The following is a 17420-nucleotide window of genomic DNA, read 5'->3' on the forward strand; positions in this document are numbered from 1 at the left end:
TTTAATTAGTTTAGGACACTGGATACGCCCAAAATTACTTTAAGTCACTGGACGCACTGGGTAAATAGTTCAGGTGTGTTGGGTGCACCTTACCCTTCATTAAATATACGTCACCTTCACTTATTTCTTTATTAAGTTCCGTGTACTTCTTTAAAATCTACATTGCAATGACTTTTTGTTATTAATGGCACTTTGCTCTTTTTAATTAAAAAAATCGTTCTTTATTTAAGGCAACAAACATTTATCTCCTTCAAAGTGTATCATTAAAAGTATGTCATGAAAGCAAAGCGAGAAAAATAAAAATGGAAGAAACAAAATAACAACAACCAACCCCTATTGATACCACAAAAACACACAGTACGGCAACTTTGGTATTCGCTTTTCACATCAAAAAAGTTTCAGTTTTTCATTTTTCAAAAATCATGTCTATATTCATTATTTGAGGAGGCACAGGGTATGATATTAAAGTATATATACTCATTATATCAGGCCACAAGAGATTCCTACAATCTAATGAGAGGAGGTCTATCTTTGTAAAATCAAATTATGTTAATTATGAGTTGATAAGTTAGCACATGAATTGGTTTAATCTAAAAACATGCTAGTGAGTGGCAGTCATATTTTGCAGCTAGACTCCCCTTGCTTGGCGGATCACATTGAATAAAGAGCGAAGAAGTAAAATGCAAACCCATATTTCTTAATGGATATGCTCCATAATCCAATGTTCTTCTTAAGGGGTTTTATTTTCATGGCACTATTCAACATCAAAAGCTTGGCTAGTCTGAAGCATTAGTTCTATGCATAATATTGATACGCCTCCGTATATAATACAATTCACATGACTTGCGTCTGCCATTGCATTGACGTAACATGGTCGAGCCTTATGATGAAACAGCTGCAGCAGCCTTCTGAAATTATTTGAAAGCACAGTAATTCAGTAAAGTGAGCCCCATAAAATTTCGCAGACCAGATCAAGCCCAAGAATCTCTTTCAGGGATTGTAGAAGTCTACATTTACCAAGCTAGGGAGAACATGCAATGTTCAGCGGAAGATGATTTGGGATTCAAGTAACAAATTCCACTGTGTTAGTAGTTTTCAACAAGAAGCTTAAACTGGCTTGTTTTCTGAAGACAGATCCATAGATTAACTACTAGTTGCCATGGATTCAGCTCGTTTAATGGGATAAACAAAGCTGCAAGATAGTAAACTAAAAACTAACCCGTTTTTGCTCTTCCATGTTGCCTTGATCAGAGAATAGATGGCAACGCCTGCTATTGCTATCACAGTGCCGATGCCAGTTTGGGTGGATATCTTGTTGCCTGCACAAGTTTGCAACTATCAGGAGAGTGAAATGTAGAGAATCCACTCCCTGATTTCCAATTATGAGCAAACCAGAGTAATTACCAAAAACCACTATAGAGAACCCGATGACAAAAACTCGCTTCAACACATTTCCAACAGCATGTGTCAATGGTGCAACACGTTCCAAAGTATTAGTAGCCAGCTGTAGGTGTAATATTCAGAGTTAGCGGAAGTTCAGCAATCAGACTGTGTAATATTATAAAGTTTATATTCAGAGTTAGTGGAAGTTCATCAATCAGACTGTGTAATATTGAAGTTTTAAATTCCAGCATAAGGGATACCTGATTGTATAGATGGTAAAACATTCCAATCCAAAACAGGTCAGACAAAAACTTGAAGAGGCCTACTTTTGCAATAGCATTTCTAAAACATATTCCATAAGTTGAGGACCCTCAATCTGGAAGCAGCCAACATCCAATTAATAATAAACTTCAGAGAAACAACAGGGGGAAAAAAGAATCATCCTTCAGTTCTTGCATCAGATAAACTTACGAAGATTGCTGGGGGAATGCAAAAGAAGAGGGCAATGATAGAGATATAGGCATATACGTTGTGCTGTCCATTCCTGTCTGTTTGAAAAAATAAATAAATAAAATAAACACACTAGTTAAAAGACTAGTTATCAAATTATATCAGCTTGGTTCTGTTCTTGAACCTCACTTTAGAAGTCCTGACATTTAGATTGACTACAAGAGTTGCGTCAAAGTCAAAATAGATCGCCTATATAGCAGATCTTGTCACATGATTGATCTTTTTAGATATAACATGATCAATAGTGTATATATCTGATAAAGTTACATGGATTAAGTCCATTAAAGTGTTTGCATAAGTCTTAATGACACAATCTTCTTTGTTACATCCTTGTCTGATGAAATAACTGGTTGAGATTGAGTTAATGCAATCCAGTCACCTCACATAGACGGACCCGAGGGACTTTTATTCTTCCACATAGGCTAAAAGGTTGAGATTGAGTTAACGCAATCCAGTTACCTCACATAAACGGACCCGAAGGACTTTTATTCTTCCACATAGGCTAAAAGGACTTGATTGCAGTTTTAAGGCTTAATTGTTTAGTATATGTACAATGATAAATCTTCAATGTATTGGAATCACTTCGGAAATAAGAAACTGACTTACTTCTCTGATTCATCATTGCCCTTACAGGTGCTATTGAAAACTTCTGTGAAAGTACTTAATGTTGCAGATTAAGTAACAAGCATTAAGTATGAGCTAATTTACTATTATTATCTGTTGTTCCCTATATAATCCTCATAAGATCAATTCATGAATAATTGAACAAATAAAATTAAGTAAATTGAAATTGTACACACGCACATGCCCAGGCAACGTAAAAATGAACCGCAATATTAACCCAAAAAAAAAAAAACTGCAATACACAGATCAGGTGAAGAGTCAGGTGCTATAAGACCTTACCATAGCTTTCTTTGAATATATACTTCTGTAAGTGAACGCTATATTTGAAACCATCGCACTTATGAACCCAGTCCAGTTGAAGGACAGTTCAGTAAGTGATGCCATTGACACACCTGAAGGGAAAGCTCTCATCAGCTGACAGATCGTGTTTATAAAGTTTAAAGAAACGGCCATTATTTGAGCAAAACAGATATGTTTAAGCATACAGGACAAAAAGAAAAAATGCACATAGTACATTATTATCTTTGAGAATTACCAATAACAACCGGGGCCAAGGATAGCCACAGAGACAATGGAATCTGATGGCCCAAGACAAACTGGGAAGCTGCAGCGTTGAAGAAGGGCTCCAGAGCTGAATGAATAAAAATATAGAGAATTAAGAAACTGGGAATGAATGCTTAACCGGAGTGCTTATTTAATCTTCATAAATATAAGTAAATGTGCATAATGCCCTTGGAAGCTGATATTAAATCCAACTAATCAAATTTCTGAGATATAGTGAGTAAAGATATTTTAATGAAACTCGTTGAACGAAACTTCCTTTGGCAAGTAACTCAATCCATGCCATTGTCATCAGCCAATGTGAGTGTGGACAAAACGTGGGTAGTTATAATAAAAATAATTCCAATATAATCATCATATTGTAGCACAGGCATGATGGGGAAAAGACTACACACACCCAGGAAAAGAAAATGTTAATGGAATGGAATTGTTTAACAACAAAAGCAAGAAATTTCTGATTTTCTTTTTCTTCCCAACTTCCATACCTTTTATGGTGTGGGTAAAAGACACAGCAACGGCAGCAAATGATACATTGGACATGACATGACCAAGGGCATGACAAAATGCAACTGGAGTCAATAATGCCAAGAGCTCCTTGTCAATAGGCTGGTTAAAAGGGAAAAACAAAACAGCTGTTATGATGAATGTTATACCTATATATGTATATATGTATATATGTATATGATAAACAAGAACTACTTACTGCACGTTTTGGTAGGCCTACAGACCAGGAAACAAGGCAATATCCCACACCAACAAGGAGATGCACAACAGAAACAAAGCTGCAAATAGTATTGAAAGGAAGTTAGTAAATAACCCAATGGTGGAGTTTCAGAAAGCTAAAACACTACTTTATTAGGAAACCAGATAAGTACAATATACGAGACACAGACGCACAGACTCAGAGGAAATGAAGCCGCTTCTGGTGGAAAACATACTAGGGATACGGGAAGTAATTGTAAACTTTCTTGTTGAGTATGTTGAAAATCACGTTTAGAAAGTACCTGCATGAAAGACAGGACACTGTCAGCATATAATTCCTACCACTTTATGTTTAAAGGAAAAGGTATGTTGGCTAGTTCTCTCCATATTTTTATTCATTTTAAGTGAAAATCTGACTCAACGATAGGTGAGATCTAGTAAGTTGGTGATACTTACATGAAATTCAAAATTGTAATCATCCATATCAAAAGCCCTTTTTAGTTCAAGTTTTCTTGCCCCGGCCAAGAAAAATTAGAGACAAAGGAGATCCTTACCACATAAAGAAAAAGAAACCAGTAACCAACGCAGGAAATCTCTCACCAAAACTCTTCGTAGCCTTAACAGTCCTGTAAATGGGTAACAAGGAAAAACGATGATTATTAATAGAAAGTCAGGAACAGAACATGAGAACGCAAACCATTATTAGGTCCCCAAAAGAAATTTTTACAATATATCTTATCACGCAACAACACTATTTCCTTCTTTTTGTTCAACTGAACACTCTCGTTCTCGAGTGCAAGAATTTTTCTTCTTTTTTTTTTAAAAAAAAGACCAATATCTGGTCAAAGTTGAATTCAAGTCCTAAGAAAAAGAAAAAGGTTTGAACTGCGTAGAAGTCTCTCACCCATCAGAGATGTTGATTTCATCACCATCAGCATCTGCAGCTGCCGCAGCAACAGCAGGAAATTCATCCAAACGTCGTCGTTTCAGATGGTGATTCCAACCAAACACGTCCAACCCCAACGGCCTCACAGAATGCACAATTCCCAGATGCTTCCCATTCTCCGACAATGGCGAAAACGCCAAACTTGAGTCCTTAGGCTCAAGCGAACGAGCTTTAAACAAACCATGGCTGATCGAAATTCTTCTAGTTAGCAAATAAAGCGATGAAACTTGAGGTCTTTGAACTGAAAAGTGGACTGGGTTACTTGCAGAGGCCATTCTTATCTCAGGAAACGAAACAATTCAAAGAAAACACTATTTGATTCCGGACGGCGGGGAATATAGATATCAAAGGATCTGAAATTAATTATTTGCCGGCAAAAGGAATATCTTTTGAGGAGACACGCCAACCCAAAAGCATCAGAAAGTGACATCGTATTCCTTAAAACTATTAATGTCATAATATTGGGTATATTTGATTTAATTGTATTTAAAATAGAAAAGGGAAACAAAAATAGACGAGGTAAACGCATGATGAATGAAGCTTTCAATAATCGAAATATTGCTGTCGGAAAAAAATTATATTTTTTACACATTAATTGTTCTTAACTAATTTTAAACTGTTTTTTTTTTAACGTAATTTGATTATTCGTCTCTTATAATAAAACGGGAAGTATTATTTTTGGCTCTCTCTAAAAAGTTAAAAAGCACTGTAAGTCTGTAACCAGCCCCACCTTTCTTTAAAGATGCGTCTTTCAGTCTGGCGTCGGATCATGCTTTACAATAAATTACTCCACCGAACTTCGTCAGCTACTGGTATTTCTTTTTGTTTTTCATTATTAATTTTAGTATCATAATATATGAATCAGCTTTAAAAACTATTGACCCCAAAAGTCAGACTTAATAAGAATAAAATTATTCAGCAACACTATTTTAATATCTAAATCGGCATTGTTTTTTACACTTTGTTGATGAAGTTCACGCATAACATATGATTTTGTGAATTGTGACATTTATCTAAATCAGATGAAGTATTTTTGTTAGTCATTTATAACTTTGCTTCAAAATTTTCATTATTATCACACATCATTGTCGTATTAGCAAGTGTTATTGTCTAGTTAGCAAAACATCATCTCAAGGATCTTCACCATAATTAATCATAAATTTATGAATTGATTTCTTATTTAAAAAAATGTGGAGACCTCAACTATAGTTAACTACAACTTCAGGGACCAAAAGCTAAGTTATCTTATCAATAAATGCTATGAAAAAGGACATTTATTATATTAATGCTATATAGATGTCCACAATATTGCCTAAGCGCAAACATATACTCGAGTTAATCAGAAATTAACTATATGAGATACCAAAATAGGAAGTACCTAGAACTGAATTGATGAGAATTCTCTAACAGACCAAGTGAAAAATAATTTATTTCTTAGCGACCAAAACAAAGTTTATCAACGTTTTCATCATATTTTCTAAAATATATTTTACATAAAGGAACTCTTCTGCAGAGAAATATATATTTGAAATACCGTATACTATTGAAAAAACATGACTTCAATCCTCATCCTTATTTTTTTACCCAGACATATATTCTGTGGGCCGAACCAGGCCAACCCGGAATTCAGAAATCAAAAGTCCAAATTCAATAGGGCCTTAACAAAGTTTATTTCTGCACTACCAACTGAAATTTAAAAGGACTTCCTACTTGCAAAGCCAATCAATGTTAACCTGGATCACCTTAAAACTAACGAACACAAAATAGACGCTTTAAAGCAAACCGAGTACATGTGAAGAATCCGTTGCTAAAACCGGCCAGTGCACTAGAAAAGAATGATAAAGCGGTAGAAACAAAAAATTTCAAAATCACAAGACAGCCCAAAACCCAATTCTTTCTGACTTTGGATGGATATAAGGAGGGCACAATAACGAAGTGGTCACGGTCCGCATTGCAAGAAAACTGACATCCGACTGCCTTGTACAGGTTTATCAGTTCCTTATTCCTTCTTCTGCAAAATACAGTATATCAGTACTTTGACCCATAGAAAAATCAATTTCTGAAACAGGAAACCATTATACCTCAGGTTCAGCAGGTTTGGGCTCTTCAACTTTGTTGCCGCTATCTTCACCTGCATGAGAGCATTTCATCATTAGGGCTTCATTATTAGGAGAAATTACAAGTGAATTTATACAGCTACATAGGAGTGAGAAAGCTTCAGACACATAATGAAGGGAAAAGAGCAGAGAGTTGCCATGAGACTATACATCAAAGCATCCCCTTGTTTTCGCCTTGAAACATCATTGTTCAGCAAGATTTAGTACGGAACATTCCAGGCTTTTTCAGGAAGCTACTCAAGTGTATCTATCTAATATCAAGTTTCAATCGGTATCATACCTCCATCCTCAGGCAGATCCGAGGTCCAGAGAGTCAGGTTGTCTCTCAACAACTGCATGATCAAAGTGCTGTCCTTGTATGACTCTTCACTCAGGCTGTCTAAATCCGCAATTGCCTCATCAAAGGCTTGTTTAGCCAAATGACAGGCCCTGCAAGTTTCAGTAAAGGCGTCAATGCAAAAGCAAATAAAGGAACTTTGGCGCCTGTGTAGATTGAGAGAATCAGCGGAATACCTTTCAGGAGAATTCATGATCTCGTAATGGAACACAGAGAAGTTGAGTGCAAGTCCAAGACGGATTGGGTGTGTCGATGGAAGATCTTTGTTTGCAGTGGCTGAAGCAGCCTAGAGACAGAAATGATTGTGTGCTCATCAACCGACAGTACAATGAGTTATTAATACAAGACAATTCAGCAACAAGGGATGAAAAATGCTTGCCTCATATGCTTTCATTGACTGATCAGCTGCGTCTTTCTTTGCTTCGTCAGTCTTGAACTCAGCAAGATACCGATAATAGTCACCCTTCCTGGAAAAACGCTGAAAGAGATCAGGGATAGATGGCCCAAGTGTGGGGCAATAGTTGACGTGCCACAGAATGAAAGGAACAGAAAAAAACTGTTTGGCCTATGACTCTAGACTACCTTGGGACTCCCTAGAGAACCTGTGATTGCTCAGCGCATCATGTGATGAATAGACAGTACGAGAGAGATTGGCGATAAAAGATCACAATCACATTCAATAAACAAGCATTCAAAAAACTAATAAATCAATGAAGTTGCACTGAAATTTGACACAGAGTAACAACATCACTCACATCTTGTAGTAGAAAACAGTGGCTTCTCCTGATGAGGCAGAGGGAATCAGATGCTCATCAATGATTGTCAGAATGTCACTGCAAATCTTGGATAGTTCCTCCTCAACCTTTTGGCGATAACTCTTGATCAGTTTAACATTTTGCTCATTTCCTTTAGACTCTTCCTTCTGTTCAATTGAAGACATTATGCGCCATGAGGCTCGCCGTGAACCAATGACATTTTTATATCCTACTGAGAGGAGGTTCCTTTCTTCCACAGTTAGATCGAGATCAAGCTTTGCTACTTTCTTCATGAAGTCAACCATTTCTGCATGATAAATATTAAGTTGCATAATATCTAGAAATTTTAAATAGGCTCCAAGATGGACTACATATACATGCAAGAACTCGTCAACAACCTCACTGAATATTACGGTACGCAATAACAATCATAAGATACTAGGGCGCGCAAGAACTTCATAAGGCCAGTAAAACAAAAAGAAAAGGGGCGGGTAATAGAGAGGAGAATCTTTTTTTCAGAGCACAACCCTTGCACGATCCAGTAAATCATATGTCAAAGGGAAGGCATCGTATTCCGCCATACTGAATCCGTAAAAGTAAATATTGGAAAGAAACTGGCGTTAAGTTGTTTCACTGCGTCAGCTTTCGAAATAACCGCCCAAATGGGTTAGGCCGTTTTGGCCCCGTAAAACCAATTTCGTGAAAAGGAAACGGAAGAATCAAGAAAGTAAAAGAAAATGCCATTAATCCACTTCAGCTTCCAAAATCACCACATTAGAATTGTTTCCCATCTATCTCAAGGCATGCGCGATTGACAAATAAAGGAGTTAGAAACTAAAATTAATCCAAACAAATTGCCTAGCAATTCATCAGCCACACACTGGTCAAGAAAACGGGTTACAAAGAAATATGCCAAATCTACAGCATGATCTCTAAAGAGCAACAAGAAAACCCAAATCCATGCAGAAAATGCGGTACATCCAAAGCCACAATTCCAATCAACCAATAAAAGAAACAAGAAAGCCAAACCACGTTATCTATTCCGACATAAGCATAACGCCGAACAGAAGACAGATCCAGGAAAATGCAGACATCGAAAAAACTAAAGGTAAAAAAGAAAGAAAGAAGGGAACGCACCCTCATATCTCTCAGCCTGCTCGGCGAGCTTGGCCATGTAAACGTGGCCCTCTCTCTCCTTCTCGGCGGACATTGTTTCAGAGAGATGAGAGTACAGAACGAGAACCAAGAAACAAGACGGTGTGGGTAAAGAGGGGAAAACGGATAACTGCAAGAAATGGCCTAAGAGCGAAGACGAAGGAAAAATAGAAGGGAAGAAAGGGGCAGAGTGCTTTATATAGAAGTTGAAGACGGAGCAAGCAGGGGGGGAGAGAGACGAAGACCGGATCTGAACCGTCGGATGAGAGGTTTTGAAAGAGAAACCGCGCAAATCGTGATGCAGCGTTGCTCATTTCGTGAGGGAACTTGTCTTCTTCTTGTAGTAACTTTTGTTTTTTAAAAAAGGAAAAAGCAAAAATTTCTGTAAAATTTTTACATAGTGCTTAAATTTTTAAAAAATAAATTAAGCATGCAAAAAAATAAAAGATTCCCTCACTAACTTGCTTAACCGTTTTCTCCCGTTTAATATTTGTTAATTTAGTATTCATGTATTTGGGAGGTCTAGGCAAATATGTGAAGGAAGTATTCTTAATTTGATTTATATTGAAAGTACTGAACAATCTATTTCACAGGGGAAGGAAATCCCGGATGACACTAGTAAGTAACTTTGATAAATTAAGTATTCTTCCAAACATCAGCACTGGGGATGTAGCTCAAATGGTAGAGCGCTCGCTTTGCATGCGAGAGGTACAGGGTTCGATCCCCTGCATCTCCAAAATCCAGCCTTTTGTTGTCTCGTTTTTTCCTTGTTCTTTTAGCAGAATAGTTTATTGAAGTTCAGGCTCGTTGTCAAGTCTTTGGGATAACCCTTTGGGCTTCTTCCCCTGGAATATGAATCCTAGTTGAGGATTTGGAGATGCGGTGTTTGATTCGGCACAAGCGTCATTATTCAAGCAGCTATTGATTTGTTGTCCTTTTATTGGGCCGGCCTCAATCGGATATTCTTCGATTGGCCTCCAACGACAAAACCAATCCTCAAATCATTTTCTTTTTCTGAAACAACTATGTTATTTTCTTCAATCTTCCTAGGTGGTTTTGCTTTGAAATGACGATCTAATTCACAATTTTGTCTCGCTAAGAGACCTGATTAACCGAGGAGCAATATGGCATGATGAGTTTTGCTTTTTTTTTTTTTTTGTGATATTAGTAGAGCTTCTTACTTAATTTTAATAATTAAAAAAGGGCATCAATAACTTTCCATCTTTATATTCACTTTTTCTTCTTTTCTTTAAAATTACTTTCATTATAATCCATAAGTTCTTAGATCTTAGGATTAAGATAAAAATATGCTCTGTAAGTTTTCACTCAAGAATACTACGCATCTAAAAGTTTTGTTGTTAAAAAACTCATATTGACCACTAAAATAACGATGTCGACCATTAACATTTTTTACTATAGCAGGTAACATTACAATAATTTTAAATTTTTGAGGCAAATTTGTATTCAGAAAATGAGCATGTAAAAACTTTCAGAATAAACTTACACCTTTACACTAAATTTTACAAAGCAAACCTTAGCCGCCAAAAGGAGCACAAAGACTGAGGGAAAAAGAGTTAAATTCTTGATTCTTTGATTCTGTAGCCATTCACATTTGTTTTTTTTTTTTTTCCACAGCTAGAGATTGTTCAAATAAAGGCTTCAAGTCCAATGGTGATCAATAAAGAAATCATTAAATAAAAAAAAACTAACAAATATATTGGATGAATGAATTACTACAAACGCCTTTGACCCCAACAAAAGAAGAAAGAAAGAACTGTTACTAACTTCATCGAGAACCTTCACGATCTACAGCTTCATCGTTCTGAATATGGTCGTGGAAAAGATGGCAAAACATCAAGTCTCTGAGCACTATATACATGCTGTGCCAACTAAACAATCCATTCTCTGAAATTGATTAAAATATACCCTTAGTGAGTGGTGAGATAACTCAGCAGTTCATGTGATGTAAGTTGGAACTGCTTTGAACAAATTAATTATTCAAAGATCTCAACATAACAACATTCCAAACAGAGGCCAAATTGCCATGCATAGGAATGCTTCTTGAAGGATTGAGGTGTTTACTAAAGGGCCTATTTTCTCACATCGGACTAATATATTGAACGATCCAAAATTTTGATTCCAAAATACTATCCCTTAATGCATCTCTGTCCTCTAATTTTAAATTACTATATGACATCCAATATGCAGGGTTAGAGTAATTACCAGAGCAAAAAATGTGTCATTCACCCTTTGGTGGAACATACTGTTAACTATTTTTTCACAAATGGTTTCTGGCAAACAAGTAGCCGCTGGTCACTGCCATTTTGTAGGTCAATCACCCTTGCTTCCCAACGTACTTGTGTTGTGAATCTCCGGGCCATCTCTATAGCTCCCATTTTATCGGAAAGAATCACCCATCCCTACCAATCGATAATACCAACATGACAACATATTAGGCTTAACTAAGACATTCTGATATGCTAGATACTGACCACTGCTACCATTCAAACAAAAGAATATCCAACGAACTATCTTTGACATTGCATTGTGGCATTACAAGAACAAGTGAGCACAACTCATCAAAATCAAGGGGGTTGAGAAGAAACTTTCTGTGGATGATGGATTCTGGAGGATTTGAGAAGAGAAGGAAATGTAAGAGAGAGAGAGGAAGTGGCCAATTAGTTTTCTGCTTATTAAATTGAAGATATTCTTTGGCATAACACAAGAGTCCAAATATTAAGGAAACAATTTTTCAGAAAAGCAATCATGACCATGAGAGCAGGGACATAGTTACCTCTGGACGAAGTATTCTATCCATCTCCAAGAATAAGTCAACCATGCTGCACCTCTCTGAAGCGAGATGCGAAAGAAGTCCATTAGCATGAAGCAAATCGTATGTTCGGGGATACGTGGGAAAGGGTTCACACCTGAAAATCAACAGCAAGGTCAAGCATTTAGTTATCCAGAAGCCTGGAAGTATTGACTTCATTTTTTTAAGGAGATTCACGGGTCTGAATGCCAAAGAGAAGAGAATTCAGAGATGAAGTGGATTTTTCACAAAAAAGATTTTGCAATGAACCAAGACAAGCAAGTAGTTTCAGGAAAATATATATCAAGTGCATACATGAATGCCACATTCTATCTTCAGATTTGTCTCTAAAGGAAACCAAATTAAGAAAGCTAAGTAAGACATCATGAACTGCGTGCGTGTGTGTGTGTGTGTTCCAATAACTAATAAAAAGAAATTGTTTCCTCTTGGCTAGAAAGACGACCACTGTTGTTGGACATAAGGGAATGCTTAGATACGTAATATGAATTTGAAAGTTGTGAATGTATAATTAAAATATTTAACCAATCATCGTTTGTATGCAAACATTTTATCTAGAACCTAGATCACATTCAACAACTCACCTAGACCAATAACGAAGAACAAGAAGTCACTTACCAATCATGAATAACGCCAGCAAAACCTCCATCAAGTATAAGAGGAAGTACATTTGAAGCACTAGCGGGAACCACATTCATTCATAACCCATGCTGATTTTTTTTCCTCCAGAAGGGCTGCGTTTAAACCGCCATATTTAGCATTCATGTCCATCACATTGCGTATCATGTTAAATGGAGGCAACGGGTCTTCATCTCCAGGTCTCTTTGGATGGTCTGAAAAAATTAATGGGGTAAGCAAAGACCAGTAATTCTTAAGAGCGGATCTCCAGTATTGTAAATCTTCGTAGAAGTCTTCAGGCTGAACTCCTGTTTAATAATAAAGAGAGAAATATGAGAAAGAAAACCAAAATGAATGGAACAGGCTATTAGCAGTAGTGAGGAGGCAAGGACAACGCTGTTAAGTATTATTTACCATGAATTTTGAGCTCAGCCGGACTTAGTTCAGATCCAGTGGATCTGTTCTGTATGGGAATCCAGCGCTTGCTAGATGTCCCACTTATACATGGCACAAGAGGTTGATAATATGATTGACTATCACCATGCTCTTTACATAGAGGTATACCATGCTGCCTGCTACAATGAAAAATAACAGATGTCATTCTCAGTCCATGATAAAATTCACTGAGTGTTCAATGAAGCAGGAAACCAATTGCAGTAGGACAAGTAACAGCTGTTGATATAAATCATCTTAAATATACAGTTGAATCATTAATGAAGCAAGGCGTTTTACAAAAATCCTTACCGAGATGAGTAACAATCAATATCTGCAGTCTTCTGCCAAATGAAAGTCTCATCTTGCTGAGCTAGAAGGGTCCAACAGAGTTTTTGGGTCAGCTCTTCCACTGGGGTCAAGATGGTATTCTTCTTCACCCGTGATGAACCTCCCTGTGGCCTGCTTGAGGGCAAGGTTAAGACAAAATATCCCCCAGGTTTAAGAACACGATCAACTTCGAACAAGAACATTCCATCTGCAGATGACGTGATTTTTAGATTAGCAAAAATGAGAGTATAGTTAAATTACCATATTCACATGATATAAAAGAAGTCACGGCAGGACAAAAAATTTCTAAAAATGGAAAAAAAGGAAGGAAGAACATAAGAAATAAAAGACAACACTTCTTGATACAAACATTTCAAGATTCTATAACAAACTGCTAGTCAATTTGATTGATATTGCCAAAATCAAGATAAATTTGGCAATAGAACATAAATAAACATAAAATACAGAGGCTGCATGACAAAAGCAGTCAAAAGCTAATATGAATGCCACACATGGATAGTTAATTAGGGATATGTTCACGTCATGGAACATAAATAATCAGAATCATGCATGATGACTAATGGAGAAGTCATCAACTATCAAGAAACCAGCCAAAAAAACAATTAATATTTGGAATCACAGAATCCACTATCTGTTTGCACTTTTTTACCCATTTCCCCTTTTTCATAAAGAAGTCAAATTGAATGCCCTCTTTAACAAGTACTTTTACCCTGTATAGCATGCTTAGATATTCAAATTCCTTAATCGTCAGATATTAGAACCACATTTTCAATGCATTAACGGTGGAATCAGTTGGCAATTGTCAATAATGGTACTAGCACTTTCTCTATCTCACAGTAAAGCCAGATGAAATCTTAAGACCTTATCTCTTCTTTGCTTATTACTCTCTTGATTCCAACTAAGGTTACTCATATAGACAAGTTCCTCAATATTGTTGCATGTTGGGAGGTTAGGCCTCACATTTACAATCAGGAACACGAAGTTATTGCTCCATTTTTAATTATTCGTCTACAACATACATTTTAAATGTTCCTCCTTCATAAGCTTTCTGTACAACCCAACCATATTATTTTGGAAGCTAGGGACACTAAAAATAATATGACCTCCAATAGACAACTTTATCACATATAGTCTTGACCTTGGAGTGGGCAACGTCAGGGGGAAAAAAAAAGTGGTGCATGTATTATCTCTTATGCTACGTTTGGCAACCATAAAGTCAATCTAAAAAAGATGATAGATAATAAACCTTGAATCCAATAGTCAGTATAAAAAAGACAATGAGCAGTCAAACTGACTAATTGATGCACAGAAAATCAGAGCAATCTGAAAAAACGAGATGATTTAAGGCCAGTGAATTCAATAATTACCCTTTTCCTCCCAAACGATGCCACACTGAGCACAGTGAACCATGTCATATGACAAAGACGGATATGGAAGCTGTCTTGAAATAAAATTGCCAATCATGGCAGGAAGGCCTCTCTCGAGGGCCAATTGAACCTGGCTGCCAGTTGCTTCATATGCCGCAATACAAACCGCCATTAATTTTAGTGATGCCAGATGAGCTCCAAAACTACCAAATCCACAATTGATGTCTAGTATAATACGTATCTGTCATAACATCATCATTATAAATAAGTCACGTTATGTGGTGATGCAAACAAAATGAATATGGATCTTGATGAGACTTCAAAGAGAATTAGAGAAAGATCATTTGAGGAAAACTTACGCCAGCCTGGGCAAATTCAGCGTCACTTCCTAACCCTATCATCTCCGCAAGCTGACGAGAGTAATCTTTCACACCATCAAAGATCAATCCATCCTCTGAGTGAAATGCAATTTGATTCTCTTCTAGTAGCATCAACCTGCATAATCAATTGAAGAAGTTTTAGAAATTCAAAGTTTTCATTTTAAATTGAAAGCAGAAAAGCCTTGTAGAAGGTAAAAGCTATCGTTTGTCATTGAACAAACCATTGTAATGGCTGAAACCAAAGAAGGCAATACCTCACTCTTAGAATTAAAATTAACAAAACAGTACCTTTTAGTCATACTTCCAGACGAAAGAAATTGGTCTTTGGTTAGCTTCACATTTCCACTCCATATTACGTCCCTGCCAGTTGGCCATCTCAGGGGAATCTTATAGTCTTTAGGAGGGCGAATCAAACACCTCTCGGCTTCTCTTGACACTTCACAGTGCCGATCAAACTCCTCACCTTCCTTAAACCCTGCTAACAAATTGGCTGAAACATTGTAGCAGGGCACAAAATTCTCTCTTTCTTTGCAACAGAGGTCAAGTTCTTTTTGCCCGGTGATACCCAATGATACAGATCTTAACTCCAAATAATCAACTGCTGCCTGCTCTTTTATCCTTCTGTAGTTTGAATAAATGAGTGATGCCCGAGTGGGCGGTGTTGAATCAATGTTATTTGAAGAAGATGAACCTAAGACTGCAATTAGTGCAAGCAGACTGATCAGGCACAACATCAACCAGCTCAACGGTGGTCTAGGGCCAACAGTGATGGACAATTTATTAAACCAGGAGCTTCTCATGTCCAAATCGTGAAACTGCTATTGCAAATAAATTCAAGACCACTAAGCTGTAAATTGGGTCAACCTAGATTTCCAATAGCAGCAAAAACGGTCGTCTATCATAACATAAAGGCTTCTGTATTTGTTGTCATTTATCAGCAATATTCCCGCAAGCATTGAACCAACAGCTTACACTTCTTCGCCAGTAACGTGCTTGTCTTTTGCCACGTGGCCGCACCTTCTCACTCGTATAATGAAAAGAACATGAAGCGCAAATTCATCAAACACCCATCATGAAAGCAAAGAAACACGCATCTCCAGAAAGATGCCGAATTTTCGATCTTAGATTCTGAATCAACAATTTAGAAGCGCTACAAGCCCATAAACTAACGGCAAATCCCAAAATTTTCGAAGATGTATGCAAACGTCCGCTGCGAAATGATTGAGTAAGTGCCAATTCTGGCAGGACCGATCGCCGACGAGTAGTTAGTCAGATCCCCTGCAACACAAATTCAAAGAGATCCACTTCATTAATCCACCACAATTGACAGTCCCCATATGATTGCGGAAAATATTTAGTTGAAATGATGATTCCTCTCAAAACTGCAACCATTGATAATTTCTAGGTTCCCTACGATTCCCCACAACCAAACAGGGAACTTTCCATAAAAAAATCAAATCTCAGAAAGCAAAAGAACCAACCAAGATCCAATGAAAACCACACCTCACCGATTGCACGAAAACAAATGTGATTTTCAACCGAACAAAAAAAACAAAAAGAAAAAAAAGGGGCGAATTGACTTAAATTTAGTGAGAAAAACTGAATCAAATATAGTTGAATTAGGGTTTTTGTTCCTACCAGTAGAGGTCGTTAAACAGTGAGATTCAGAAACCAATTTGGGAAGAGCGCTAATTCCGGTTGCGTCCAAATTTATTTTGGATCCTACCAGCTGGGTTTCATTTGCCATTTATATACGGATGATTAATCAGATCCAAAAAAAATTAAATAGAAAAATACAAAAACAAAGAAATAAAGAAAAGCTTAGCTCAGCGCTAAAACAAATAAAATCAAAAAGAAAGGGGAAAAAAACAAAAGAAAACAACAAAATCGATGAATTGCCGCAACCGAACCAAAGAATAATTCCGATAAATTATCTCCTTTTTCACTTTAACTAACTTTCGGAATCAAAATTGCAAGCAAAGTTGAGAATGCTAGAAAAACAGTGCAAGTCTCGATTTTGCCGCAACGGGATCTTGCTGTCAGTGGCATTAACGGCTGTGATTTACCTGTCTTGCGGCTAATAAATGAACAGTTAGCATTTTGGTCCGAAACAAAACCCGCTCTTATGCATAAGAAATTAGTTAATTCATTAATCATTAATTAATTAATCAATCGCCTAATTGATTAAGCTGTTGCCAAACGTAATGTTCCTCTACTACGAAACTACATAGGATTAAAATAGATAAATGATAAATCAATAGTTTTCTTAATTTAATTTAAGGTAATGGCATGAAGATGTTATAGTTTTTTGTATTGATTAAATTTTAAAAAATTATTATAAAAAGGTTTGCGTGC

General features: G+C 36.8%; 1 protein-coding gene, 1 non-coding gene and 2 pseudogenes across 3 annotated transcripts; 1 reads left to right on the top strand and 3 right to left on the bottom strand.

Moving 5' to 3' along the window:
• Positions 1-669: 669 nt before the first annotated feature.
• LOC114741482 (triose phosphate/phosphate translocator, chloroplastic-like) lies at positions 670-5079 on the bottom strand (annotated as a pseudogene).
• A 1293-nt stretch (positions 5080-6372) lies between these two features.
• On the bottom strand, positions 6373-9229 carry LOC114741479 (14-3-3-like protein GF14 iota). 2 transcript variants are annotated; one of them, XM_028929757.1, is made up of 7 exons: positions 9073-9229; positions 7936-8242; positions 7560-7647; positions 7357-7466; positions 7124-7272; positions 6808-6857; positions 6373-6737 (listed from the first exon to the last, which is right to left on the bottom strand). In XM_028929757.1, exons 1-7 carry the CDS (start codon positions 9143-9145, stop codon positions 6726-6728), a joined length of 789 nt encoding a protein of 262 aa, XP_028785590.1. In that variant the 5' UTR covers positions 9146-9229; the 3' UTR covers positions 6373-6725. The 2 variants fall into 2 exon arrangements, with proteins under 2 accessions (XP_028785590.1, XP_028785589.1); XM_028929756.1 differs by having other exon boundaries at positions 6385-6734.
• A 524-nt stretch (positions 9230-9753) lies between these two features.
• TRNAA-UGC (transfer RNA alanine (anticodon UGC)) lies at positions 9754-9826 on the top strand. Its single transcript has one exon. It is a non-coding gene; the product is annotated as a tRNA-Ala (tRNA).
• An 824-nt stretch (positions 9827-10650) lies between these two features.
• LOC114741478 (probable methyltransferase PMT5) lies at positions 10651-16838 on the bottom strand (annotated as a pseudogene).
• Between the last annotated feature and the right edge of the window lie 582 nt (positions 16839-17420).

This window comes from Neltuma alba, unplaced genomic scaffold (assembly GCF_004799145.2).
Source record: "Neltuma alba isolate B1F8T4 unplaced genomic scaffold, ASM479914v2 tig00003407_pilon, whole genome shotgun sequence".
Lineage (NCBI taxonomy): Eukaryota > Viridiplantae > Streptophyta > Magnoliopsida > Fabales > Fabaceae > Neltuma > Neltuma alba.

Coding starts and splice junctions, on each gene's coding strand:
- LOC114741479 (XM_028929757.1), bottom strand. CDS start 9,145: ATGTCCGCCGAGAAGGAGAGAGAGGGCCACGTTTACATGGCCAAGCTC. Junction 7,648..7,935: donor ACTGTTTTCTACTACAAGAT/GTGAGTGATGTT, acceptor GCGTTTTTCCAG/GAAGGGTGACTATTATCGGT. Junction 6,858..7,123: donor GGATCTGCCTGAGGATGGAG/GTATGATACCGA, acceptor GCTCTCATGCAG/GTGAAGATAGCGGCAACAAA.